The sequence below is a fragment of the Echinops telfairi genome, unplaced genomic scaffold (assembly GCF_000313985.2).
Source record: "Echinops telfairi isolate 266 unplaced genomic scaffold, ASM31398v2 ScPeMD7_7412;HRSCAF=8450, whole genome shotgun sequence".
In the NCBI taxonomy this organism is placed as follows: Eukaryota; Metazoa; Chordata; class Mammalia; order Afrosoricida; family Tenrecidae; genus Echinops; species Echinops telfairi.
In genome coordinates this window covers 3,464,516-3,474,029 of record NW_022111312.1, presented here as the reverse complement: position 1 = coordinate 3,474,029, position 9,514 = coordinate 3,464,516, and the positions used below count along the sequence as shown (strand labels likewise).

Below are 9,514 nucleotides of genomic sequence, written 5' to 3'. Positions count from 1 at the left end.
AAATGGGCCTCTAAGAACGAAAGCCCTCCCAACTGGACCGGCCGACGTCATCGCGGAAAACAGAGAGAAAGACGGAAATCACCAGAGATTTCATTTCACCCGGAGCCACGGTGGATGCCAATGGGAACCACAGTCAAGGGATGGGGTGACGCGGGGCATCGGGTAAATCTGCTGCACAGCCCTTAGCAAAGAGGTCACCCCGAGGTGCCGGAGACCCCACGCCACCGTGTTCCCAACCGCTTCTGAGAAGGATGGCGTAGAATCGGGAAAGGTGGGAGTTCATTTCACAGACTTTGGGCATGTGACTAGCAGGGACCAGTCCCAGAGGAAGGGCATCATGCCTGGTAAAGTCGAGGGCGAGTGAAGAGGAGGGAGGCTTTCGACGAAACGAGCTGGATTGGGGCCGCCACAATGGGGTCACACCTAGACATGCCTTGTGAGGACGGAGCGGGAGACCTGGCTGGATTCCTTCTGCTGCACATCCGGTTGCTAGGCATCGGAACAGACTCGGCACCTGATATAGTTGTTCTACTATAGTACCAGCGCCTGTTCTACTATAGTACCAGCGCGTCGATCTAGTTTAAGACCCCCCTCTCGTACCGGTTACTGTCAAGATTCTGTCTTTCTGTGACCCCACGTGTGTCAGAGTAGAATGGTCTGTCCTCAGCTGATGGGCTGATCTTTTGGAGGGAGATTGCCTGGCCTTTATTGCGAGCCACCGCTGGCCTGAATTAGAACCACCAACCTCGTGGCGAGTAGCCGAGTGCTTCTTGTTAGGTGTCTATTGCTAGCACCACACAGGGACTCTAAAATCTCTCTCAGTGCTTCCAGTGCGAGGCTGGGGCCACTGATTTAGAAAATGCAAGGGTCGCTCTGGGCTCAGGCCCCCATCCAAGCCCTCAGTTGCTATGACCACTTCCATGGTGGTTAATTACATCCCTGTGGCTCTGCCTCCGGGAAGGGGTACCTGGGTGACAGGGGTACCTGGGTCTCTTGAGCTGGTCCCTCAAGAACTGCCCGACCGAAGGGTCTTCGAAGTCATAGTAGACGGTCCAGAAGATACACAGGTGTTGATACTGGTGGATCAGGCCCAGGACGGTCCGCAGGCCTTGGGCCAGGCTGAAGGCATCTTTCTTGTAGCCCTGCTCCCAGGCGAAGATGGTCAGCAACTCCAGGGCGTAGACTGGGGGCAGCGTCCCCCTCTGTGCCTCCTGCGGGCACACCTGTAAAGGGTCGAGACGAGGGGCTTAAAGGATAAGGAGGAAGGAAGAAGGTGAGCCTTCTGTAGCACTTCCGAGTGGGGACCTGCAGGCCCAGCCTGGGACAAGCAGCGACACCCCAAGCCTGTTCAGGGAGCAGCCTGGTGGGTATCTCTTGTCCTGCCTGTGGGGGCTTGGTCTAAGTGGCTGGCTCACAGCGTCCTGTGTGTCTCCCTCTTTCCCAAACTCTGATCCGTCTCAGTCCTGCCATCAACCTCTCACCTTGACAACTGGCCCAGCCTCCTCATGATGCTCAGTCTTGGTCCTTCCAATGGACTGTCCACTAAAGCAGACACATGGGTGACCACATCACTCCCCCCCTCTCCTAGGATGGACCACCATCTATGGGTCCCCAACCAGCATGTGTCTGGCAGTTGGCTGTCCTCTGGTGGCTTGTGTGTTGCTGGACGGTATGCCACTGGTGTGTCAAATACCACAGTGTCTCCTACTGTGATCAGGTTTCAGTGGAGCCTCCAGATTAAGCACCAAGAAGAAGGAATAATTGGTCCACTTCTGAAGGATTAGCCAGCGAACACGTTATAAATATCAGTAGGACGGTGTCTGATATGATGCGAGAAGATTGGCCCCTCACTTTGGAACCAACGTGGGGGGGTGGGGGGGGACTCCCTCCTCAAACTAGAGTCTGCCTTGATGCAGACAACTAAAGCTGTCTGGACACCTTCACCTGCCGACGGGGCACGACTCAAAATGGGAACGAGCAGAGGCCGACATTCTGAGACATTGGAATGCAGAATGTACAAGGTATGAATCTGGGAAAATCGGAAGTCATCAAAAATGAAGGGGAACACAGGCATTCGTGAGCTGAAGTGGACTGGTCTTGGCCAATCTGAGTCGGACCATCGTCTAGTTTATTATGCTGGGAACGAAAAGGTGAAGAATGGTGTCAACAACCTATTTGATCCAAGGACCACTAAAGACCAAGGAACAGATGAGCTGCGAGATGGCATCAAGGACATCCTTCATCAAGAAGCAATCATGAAGAAAGCAAAAGGCCATTCCTAAGACAGGGAGGAAAGGAAAGCTCAAAGTAGATGCCAGGAGAGGCCCTGAAACTTGCTCCTCAACGCAGAGTGGCGAGAGCAAACAGAACAAACGATGAAGTAAAATTGCTGAACAGAAAACTTCCAAGGGCAGCTCTAGAAGACAAAGTCAAGCATTACGATGGGTTCTGCAAGGACGTGGAACTAGAAAGGCAAAAAGGAAGAACACGTATCTCAAACGGAAAGACCTGAAGAAAAAAATTCAAGCCCGGAGTTGCAATGTTGAAGGATTCTATGGGCAAAATATTGACCGAAGGATCAAAAGATGATGAGAGGAATACAGTGTCACAGTACCAAGAAGAACCGGTCAACATAGCAACCATTTCAAGAAGTGGCCTGTGATCAGGAATCATTGATCCTGAAGGAAGAAGTTCAAGCCGCGCTGAAAAGCATGAGTGAGATACCAGGCTCCAGGAATTGATGGAATACCACCTGAAATGCCTGAGCAAGCTGATGTAGGGAGCACTTGAAGCACTCGCTCGGCTATGCCAGGAAGTTTGGAAGACCCGGACAATCAGCTGGAAAGGACTCACTCAAGTTTGGTTCACAATCTAAAGAAAGGCAACTCGACAGAATGCCGACATCAGGGAACAAAATCGTTACTATCACATGCCAGTACAATGGTGCCGACGGTCAATCAACCACAGTCAGAGCAGGACCTGGTCAGGGAGCTTCCAGCAATTCAGGGCAGGTTCAGAAGAGGAGGTCGAATGAGGGCTCTCATTGCTGATGTCCCAAGAATCTTGGTGAAGGCAGAGAACATCAGAAAGATGTTTACCTGTGTTTCATTGGCTATGCCAAGGCATCCAACCCTGTGGATCATAACAGCCCATGGATAACCCTGAGAAGAATGGGAATGCCAGAACATGTCTCTGGACTCCTTCAGAATCTATGCATAGACCAATCTATACATAGACTCTTGAGCAGAGTAAGGGGGCGCGGCATGGTTTAAAAGGAGCCCTGATGGCACTGATGGCATGGTGGTTGCACGCTGAGCTGCTAACTGCAAGGTCAGAGTTCCAACCATCAGCAACTCCAAGGGAGAAAGGCAAGGCTTTCTACTTCTGTGCAGAGTTACAGCCTTGGAAACCCACGGGGGCAGTTCTACTCTGCCCTATACGTTCGCTATGAGTCGGAGTCAATTCAATGGCAGTGCGTTTAGAGCTGCTTTGCCACAACCTGTGATAAGTAGGTTTATTGTGCCACCCTGGCCAATAGGAACACGTGGTCTTAATCCGATCAGTTTGATTGGCGCGCAAAGAGATAAATGGCTCTCTCTCTTGCGCTGCAGTGATTGGAGTGTGCTGGAGCATGTTGCTTTAGCTAGTTCTCTACCTCAACCTGTGAGCTACACTACCTGTGGGCCAGGCCGACCCATGTTGCTAGAGCTTAAGGCTCTGTGGAGACCTGCTTCACCACACTGCTGGTGTGTACATCGCTTGACCTTGAGGCTGGTGGATCCTGTCATCTTGCACTGTTTGCACTTAATATCCCATCCAGGCCTGCTTCGCTAAGCTCCCGAGCTACAGACTGCTGTTGTTGACCCACCCTGCTGCTTGTGGGCAGACTCTGCCTGCCTTGCCTGAGGGAGGACTCCACTGTCTGCTTCCTTGACCTTGGACCTGGCAGCCCACGTGAGTTGAAGGACTTCCGGTATATTAACTGTTCCATGGAAGTGAGTTGAACTGAGCCCTCTGTACTGCTGTGTGGACTAATTAGCTGTCGTATTCCTTCTCACTGTAATAAACCTATGCCCTTATATAGATAATAAAAAGTGTTCTGGTTTTGTTTTTCTAGAGAACCCTGCCTAATAGCCCCACCCCCCCAAAGCCGATCATGCTATCGGATCCTAGAGGTATGGTTTTTAAAGAAAAGAAAATATTTTAAAGGAAAGATGGCATTAAAATATCTCCAAAATACCTCTAACCAGTAAACTACCTGATTAGAGAAGCGGAAACAGTCACAGGGGTGATGTAACTTGCCCCCATCACACAGCCACTACGCGGCAGAGCCAGGACTTGACCCCCAGGCGGGCCGGAGTCAGTCTGACGTCGTCAGGATCAACTTGACGGCAGTGCGCTTGGATTGTGTGAGGTTATGAGTGGTCTTTCTTGTCCTGGGGGAGTCTTTTTTAGCTGGGGAGACTTAGAGAAGCCCATGCTCCTGTAGAAGCAGTGGGGGCACAGAAGGGTGAGCCTTTGCTTAAGACTGCACCGTAAGTCGTGTCTGGGTCAGAATCAGACTCCAGGGCTTCTCTGGACTCCACCTTGCTCTGTGATGAGTAAGCCCAACAAGTGGATCTGGCCAGATGTCCCAAGGCTTTGGGGGGTCCGTTCCCTGTCCCTGGCACTGGCAGGGGTACACCCCGCCTGATGCACAAGAGTGTGCACAAGCACAGCTGCCTATGGGGCGGGGGAGGCAGGGTTACACACTACAGATCGCTTCATCCCATACACAGAATTTTCCACATAGGTTATAGCTCCAAACATAAACACAACTCTAGCAGTTAGCAATGCTTTGGGCTGCGGCCCGCCGGGCCTGCGTTTTAAAACCACCAGCCGCTCCGCAGAAGAGAGACCGGGTTTTCTACTCCCGCAAAGAGTGATCGTCTTAGAAACCCACGGGGGCAGCTCTACCCTGTCCTAGAGGGTCACCTTGAGTCAGAATTGACTCCGTGGCAGTGAGAGCTTTAGAAACTATTTTTGTTTTGTTTTTAAATTATTTTATCAAGGGCTCATACAACTCTTATCACAATCCATCCATCCATGCATTGTATGTCAAGCACATTTGTACATTCGTTGCCCTCATCATTCTCAAAACATTGGCTTTCTACTTAAGCCCTTGGTATCAGCTCCTCATTCCCCCTCCCTCATGAGCCCTTGATACTTTACAAATTATTATTATTTTGTCTGCCTTACACATGGAAAAAAAATAAGAGAGTCATTTTAGGAAGACAGGCTTGGGGAAGATATCTTCAATAAGACACACAAAGCACAAATCATACAAGGAAAAGATGAATACGTCTGATTACATGAACACGCCAATGTTTCTGATGGTCAAAGACCCCTAAAGAAAGTGAATGGACTAGTTAGAGCCTGGGGAAAGACAGCTGCATCGTATTAACTGACTGAGCGTTGGCACCCTGCATATATAAAGAGCACTGAGAAATCAACAAGAAGGCAGCTCACCCAGTGGAGAATAATGGACAAAGGGTATGACCCGACAGTTCCTCTTAACACTAAATGAAGTTAAGAGAAGACCTGCAGGATCTCGAAGCAGAGATCACACTGTCCTGAGCCTGGAGGGAGGGCTTGTCCTTACCTGGCGGTACCAGTGTTTGACCAACAGCATCAGGTTCTTCAGTTTGACTGGGAGGGTGTTCACGAACTCTCTCCGTAGCTCTGCAAAGCAGGCAGCGTGCTCGCCCCGCTGGGAGCCGCTGCTGAGAAGAGCAGAGTAGACCCGGGGTTCAGGTTTTACGCCAGGGTGGAGCTGTCCTGTGGGTGGGAGGGCAGCGTTGGCACTGAGCCCAGCTTGGGGCAATGGGAGGGAGGGGGGAGAACTCGGAGAAGCCAGCTGTGTGGTAGAGCTAAGGCTTGGCTCTCAGTGTTCCCTGAGCGAGCGTCCAGCACAGAGGAATCCAGGATAACAGGCTCAGAGGCAGTGTTGAACTCAGAGCCCTTCGATGTATTTATTCTTTTCTCCACTTCCCATGCGTGTGACTGTGTAGTCCCTGCCGACTCATAGCAACCCTCCAGGGTAGACCTGTCCCTGTGGGGGTCTCTGAGTCTGTAACTCTTTACAGGAGTAGAGAGTGTCGTCTTTCTCCCTAGGGGCAGCTGGAGGTTTTGAACTGCTGACCTTGCAGTTAGCACCCCAAGGCATAACCTGCTAACAGCAAATGCCCATCTGACCCTTATCATGTGGTGGGTGCTAAGTTTATCTATAGAGGAACAAGTATAAGTCTCCAAACAGCTTTACCAGGTCATGATTATTGTCTCCAAATTACAGGCGAGGGCACCGAGACATTTTTATGGGTCTCTAAAGATGAGTTGATTATGGAAGGGCCTGTTAAAATGGCTCGGGCGGTCTCGGGATGAAATACAAGATTCTGCACAATGGCAGCCTTCTGCAGAAAGGAAGTTCTCCAAAGATGCTGGGGAGAGGGCCCTGACAGTGGCAGGGCCAGACCTGGAAGCTGTTTCCCTCCCAGGAATCTCAGACTGCTCTTCCCCCTCCCCTTCCCCCCACACGGATAGGCCTCCCCTCACCCAGGGCATCAAAGGCAGGCACCAGGCTAATATCCACCCGGCTTTCAGGATCCTCAGATGCCACCAGCTGGAACTGCAGTGCTCCAGGTGTGTCCTGTTCAGGAAGCTCAAGGCTCAGGCCGGGGATGGGGTCTGTCCCCCAGATTTCCAGCTGAGTCTTCATCTCACTGAGGATCTCCGCACAGAGGGGCGCCTGGTCCTCATAGCTCTTGAAGCAGCTCAGGAAGATGACCAGTTCGGCATCGTACCTGCCCTTCAGGGCTGTGCCCCGGCCGGAGGAACCTCCCTGGAGAGAGAACCATCGCTCAGAATGCCACTCTCTCTAGTTCTAGTGCCTGCATGGGCTGGCAGACAACTTGCGTGGGGCGAGTGGGCTGGGTGGGGACTGTGGCCACACAGCTCTGGTCGTTAAAGCTCCAGCAGAGGGAACGGCGGTGCCAGAAGAGGCAGTCGCTATGGACAAGTCAGTGCTTTTTGAAGGTTGGCAACTGGCCTGAACACAAAGGAACGGGGGTGGGTGGGTGAGGCAAATTCTGGCCTGCGTATGTGATGTTCCTGTGACGTCAGAACAAAACTATGATCTTAGCAGTGTGGTTCTCGGTAGTGCTTCCAGCCTGCAGAATTGGGACGGAGACTCAGTCTTGTCAGTACCTCACCTGACAGGTGCCTGACACCCAAAGCCACACTTCTAAACCTAACAAGCCCAATAGGATTCTGCATGCTTACAGGTATGGGGCACGAGGCCCAGTGAGGAGAATTGAGTTACTTACACAGCCAGTAAGTGGCAAGAACCGGAATTGAGCCCTTCAGGGAAACTCTCCCCTCCAAGCAGGGTCTCCTAATGATCCCAATAGCTGTGCTGGTCTACCTCTAGAGGCCTCACAAGGGGTTGCTGAAAAAAGGGTCACAAGGCAAGACGTAGAGACAATTCCTATGGATGGAGCATTGGCTGTGAGTCAGGCATTTTAAGAGGACCCCTAACAGTGTAAAAGCGAAGCGATTGACGGCTAATGGAAAAAAGGGCAGTTCAAGCCTATCCACGGGCTCTATGGGAAAAGGACCTGGCAATTTGTTCCTGTAAAGCCCACGAAACCATATGGGGAAGTTCTGCTCCATCCTATACATCGTTATACATCTGACTTTACTTGGTGCTTGTGGTAGTTGCTCGCATAACCTGGTGTCAATTTGGGACTTGAGAGGATTAAGAGGGAAGAGGTGGAGTCTAGTCTGTCAGTCAGGTCATAGCCAAGGAGGCCTCTGTGTGGGCCTGGCCTTCTCCTGAGGATTCTGAGAACTGCTGTATTTTCCTCCTTGGAGATGGGAGACACTTTCTCTCTCTGCTCACTCCCAGAGAGACGCTCTACTGACAAGATGCATGGCACCACGCTGATAGACTCCGTGACCTGGGAACTGGAGGAGCCACGGGGAGACCCCTACCAGCGCTGAGGTGCTTCTACCACCACTGGATCCACAAGACTTTCTACCCACTGGCCTGTGATCATCTGCATTCGGGGTCATTTCATGTGTTTCATGAGTCTGAAGAGGACTTTATAGACTGGTATTGGACATATGGGCTAATATCAGACTTATGGGCTTGGACTGGAGTGGGTTGGGATGTTTTCTTAATGTACAATTACCCTTTATATAAAACTGTTTTGCACACATAGGAGTTTCTATGGATTTGTTTCTCTAGTCTACCCAGACTAACACAGCGCTTAAAGACAGCAACAGCAGCGGGTGTTTTGCACACAACCGTCTCTTTTAATCATTCTGCGAGGAACCCAATCCAAGCTCACTTCCAACACATAGTGACCCAATAGGACAGGGCAGAACTGCCCCCGTGGGCTTCTGACACTGTCCATCTTCATGGGACAAGCAAGCCTCAAGTCTTTCCTTAGAGGTGGCTGGTGGTTTCAAACTGCTGGCCTTGCGGTTAGCAGCCCAACACATAACCCACCTCGTCACCAGGGTTCCTTGTGGGTGATAGAGTGCCCACCTGTATTTTCTGCCTGGGAGGGTGTGTGTGGCAGGGGTGGGATGAGGTGGTGGTGCGGGTGGTGGGTGTTGGACATCTCATTTGAGCATATGCTGCCATCTGGTGGACACCTGTATAGCTGCGTGGATCTGAAGAAAGGGGTCTCATCCCACCAGCCCAGCATCAGACAGACAACCCCCCACCCCCCTCACACCCCAAGACATATATCTCCCATTAATTGTAGCAAAGTCCACATGCCCTCAAAGCATTTGATTTTTCCATTTCATTCCAAATGTCTCCCATTACTGAAAAGATATGGTTTCAACCCAAATGTTCAAAGCAGAGGATGGAGTCGTCTGGAAAGGGTTAATCTTCCAAACAAGGTTGGGAAAACCCAAACCTAAACCCAAACCTCTGCCATATCTGGTGGGGTTCTAAGACTGTAACTATGTGCACAGCACTACAGAGCCCCGTCTTACTCCCGAGGAGCTGCTAGTGGTTTTGAACTGCTGACGTTCCGAATCACAGCCCAACTTGTAATCACTAGGCCACTGGGACTCCTAAACAAGGCCTGAGAGGCCAGGTTCCTGTGCTCACTTTTCAAACTCGAAAGCAAAAAAGGAAAGGGTCCTCGCTTGCTTAAGACCCCCTCCGCCAGGGCGCAGGGTCAGGATTTGAGCCCAAGGAGTGAGGCTCCTAGACCACATCCTTTCCTCTCCCTTCAATTAAAGGGCTTAATGGAGGTTTTCATGATCGAAGCTCTCAAGCTTTCAGGAGCCCTGGTGTTGTCGTGGTTATTCGTTGGGCTGCAAGGTCAACAGTTCAAAACCACCAGCCGCTCCTTGGGAGAAAGATGGGGCTCTCTACTCCCATAGAGTTACAGTCTGAGAAACTCACGGGGACAGTTCTACCTTGGCCTGTAGGGTCAGTGTGGGTCTTTATCAACTC

General features: G+C 51.3%; 1 protein-coding gene across 1 annotated transcript in view; it reads right to left on the bottom strand.

Annotated features, from left to right (window-relative positions):
* LOC101643318 (2'-5'-oligoadenylate synthase 3) overlaps nucleotides 1-9,514 on the bottom strand; it is a 37,340-nt gene that overhangs the window by 21,196 nt on the left and 6,630 nt on the right. Inside the window, exons 2-4 of the mRNA XM_045296695.1 lie at nucleotides 6,592-6,877; nucleotides 5,642-5,817; nucleotides 985-1,223 (exon numbers count right to left, since the gene is read on the bottom strand). Of these exons, the coding sequence (XP_045152630.1) occupies nucleotides 985-1,223; nucleotides 5,642-5,817; nucleotides 6,592-6,877 (701 nt within the window). The remainder of the gene's footprint in view (nucleotides 1-984; nucleotides 1,224-5,641; nucleotides 5,818-6,591; nucleotides 6,878-9,514) is intronic.